Source organism: Onychostoma macrolepis, chromosome 04, assembly GCF_012432095.1.
Source record: "Onychostoma macrolepis isolate SWU-2019 chromosome 04, ASM1243209v1, whole genome shotgun sequence".
Classification (NCBI taxonomy): Eukaryota; Metazoa; Chordata; class Actinopteri; order Cypriniformes; family Cyprinidae; genus Onychostoma; species Onychostoma macrolepis.
Genome location: NC_081158.1, coordinates 29684032 through 29687311, shown reverse-complemented (window position 1 = coordinate 29687311; position 3280 = coordinate 29684032). Strand labels below are relative to the sequence as shown.

The following is a 3280-nucleotide window of genomic DNA, read 5'->3' as shown; positions in this document are numbered from 1 at the left end:
GCGGCTATTCTCGCCGATAGGTCTGCACAGTGCTGCATAAAGTCGAACACACCTAATATCAAAGGCGCCTTTTACCCCCGCCTTTAGCGAGATGGTCCTCACTGCAGAACACAAGATCCAGGGGGCGTGGTTGGATCTAGATCCAACTCCTCCCACCTTACATATACCTAAACCTACCTGTCTCCACCCCCTGATCCCTAAACCCACCCATCCCCACCCTTTAACCTACCCATCTCCACCCCTAAACCTACCATCTCCACCCCTTAGATGTGGATCCAACCCCGCCCCCTGGATCTTTGTTCTGCAGTGAGGGGCTACTGCCTTTAGGGGCACATATAGGGGGTGGAGACGGATAGGTTTAGGGGTGGGGATGGGTGGGTTTAGGGATCAGGCGGTGGAGACAGGTAGGTTTACGTAAGGTGGGAGGAGTTGGATCTAGATCCAACCACGCCCCCTGGATCTTGTGTTCTGCAGTGAGGACCATCTCGCCTTTAGTCCCATTGTACCCTAATTTTAGTGTGATGTAGCCTGCAGTCTGTTACCCTCATGGTGTTTTGTCTTTGTATATTTGTATACAGAGGTAGTACTTTTACTCTTTATTTCAGACGCATGAAAAAAAAGCTTAATTTGGGCCAAGTTATAATGACGTGTTCACTAACGGGAGTTGGTGCCCTCGTGTGGTGCACTGTGTGAATCAATAATGAGAATGTCATTTCAATTAGAGCAAGGTTTTACTATCAAAATAATTTTTTTTCTCATTCATGGGCTCTATCAGTAATGCACTCTTGGGGTTATTTTGGTGAGTATAGCCTATTCCTGTACTATATAAAAATATAAAAATTCCATCCTTATTTACTCAATCAGTAAATTGAGTAGATTTACTCAATCTAATTCATGTCAAAATCCGTAAGACTTTTTGGGGGTGTTTGGGGGTTGTTAGGTTTGAGGGGGTTAAAGTAGCCCCCAAAGTACTGCAATCACCATATCCTAAAGTCAAAAAATATTATATAAAGGTTTGAAAGCATAAGGATCCAACTGCTCTCTTATTGCTTACACTGATCATTCTGTACAGTGCCACTTCAAGTTAAACACCTATTTCCTCATTATCTTCAGCTTATCAAAAAAGATACAGTAAATGTACTACCTCTTGTGCACCTGTACTCTGTGTGCTGTTTTTGAGCAAGACTGTCTTCTCCGTATCGGAGTCATTGGACTTTGTGTTGGACCAGTTCTATGTCAATTTGCCATATGCTTTCCCAAATCTCCACAGCTCAGAAACAGAAAAAGACAAATGTTCTACCTAAGTATTTAAATAAAATATGGTAAAAAGTTGTAAGGAAAGCACATTGGTTTCAACAGCTTTAAGTCTGGATTTCCTGTACAGGCACATTTAGGGCTTTTTAGAGATACCAAATGTTTGGAGGTTTGAATATGACTTTCTATTACAAAACAGGGCATCATTTTCATATCTTTATATGTTAATCAGGAATTTTTGGCAGACACAAGTTAATAGAAAAAGAAATTATAGATTTGCATTCCTATGAAATATAAGATAGTCTTATGAAAATGTTGCCAGGTTATTACATTGTAAAAAATGATAAGTTGACTTAACTTAAAAATTTAGGAAACCCGTTGCCTTAAATTTTTTAAGTAAATGATAATAAAAAAAAATAAGTTAAGTGAATTGTCAAGTTCACTTAACTTTTTAAAATATTTTATTATTATTTACTTAATAATTTTAAGGCAACGGGTTTCCTCAATTTTTTTAAGTTAAGTCAACTTATCACTTTTTACAGTGTACTCATATTTTTATGGTTCTCAGGAGGATATGACTGCTGTCCAGCTGTTGTACTGTAAATATAAATTACAGCACAGAAAATAAATAAATGGCATAAAAGCAGAAGACAGGTCTCATGACTATAAAAATTATATTAAAATTAGCCAACCGATGCACTAAGGTTTGCTTAAAGTCTTAATGATTCTGTTTTTGACAATCTTTAATGTTTGAAAGCAGAGAATATAAAAGAGAATATTAAATGAAATTGAGAAAAACCCGCTTTTGTATCCAGCTCAGGACAATGAATTGTTAAAATAATTCTTATAAAATCTTGCTGACTTGACAAATGTAAATTTGCCAACATGTTACAAGAAAAAAAAAGTTGTTTAAGTAAATATGCATGGGATCTAACCACCTGCTGACTGCCAGTAAAAGAATTTTGCGTTGGTGGTTGCATTATAAAGGGAGCAAGGATCAAGAAACATACACACAACATCTAAATACAAGCAAGGTGAGACATCTTTAAAACTACATCACACCTCAGCTTCAGTTATTCGTTTTGCCTTTCAATATTTGCGTGTATTAAATCTTCATTATATGTATTCTTTCTGGCAGCCATGGCATTGTTTGATCATCTTGGGCTGATGTCTCTGGCCATGTTGATGCTGGCTTCTCAGCTGGACTTTGCCAGTGCTGCTGTTCGGATGTTTGGCATACATGCCAGGGACCTCACCGGTGACCCTCTTGGAAACAAACCCGATCCATACATCAAGGTCTGGTGTGGCTCTACTTTTGGGGGGCAGACAGAATATCACAAGGACACTGCTAATCCTACATGGTCTGCAGAGTTCAACTTCCCAAACTGCAGATGTAATGAAACCCTGAAGCTGGAGGTGTGGGACAAAGACATGACTTATGATGATCTCCTGGGCACGTGTACCAAACTGGTGCAATATGGGTCTTTCACCGTTACTTGTTATCTCAACAAAGGAACTGTGTTTTACAGGTTTGATGCTAAATAAATCTGTTCCAAATCATCACTTTGTAAAGATGCTTTGAGACAAACCTCCTTTGTAATATCAGTAACAATAAAGTTGAATGGTTTTCATTGCACACTCTGCATGATTTGTAAGTATGTTCAAAAGTTATGACTTTGATTTTTATTTTTAAAAAGCGCACTTATACTAATAGTCATGAATCAAATAGCCTATTTAAACCCTGATCCCTTGAGATCTCGTGTGCTGGCGATTATGAGAAAACAGAACATCTCCAGGCATTACCGCGGGAAGTAGGGCTGCTGAGGGTGCTGCAGCACCCCCTGGAGTGTAGCCCACGAACAAATGGATGATAAAAATAAATGAATGTACAATTTGTAACAAAAAATAAATAAAATTAATTTTATTGAATTAATTTGTATATTCATTAAAATTCATTGAAAAAAGTAGCCTGAGCCTACAATGACCTGAAGCAACGGTTAAATATGAGTTGAACCAAATTGACTGT

General features: G+C 38.0%; 1 protein-coding gene across 1 annotated transcript; it reads left to right on the top strand.

The window, feature by feature from the left end:
* The first annotated feature begins 2394 nt into the window (after positions 1-2394).
* Positions 2395-2799, top strand: LOC131539627 (perforin-1-like). The gene has a single exon (XM_058774270.1). The coding sequence runs from the start codon at positions 2395-2397 to the stop codon at positions 2797-2799; it is 405 nt and encodes a 134-aa protein (XP_058630253.1).
* Positions 2800-3280: the final 481 nt, after the last annotated feature.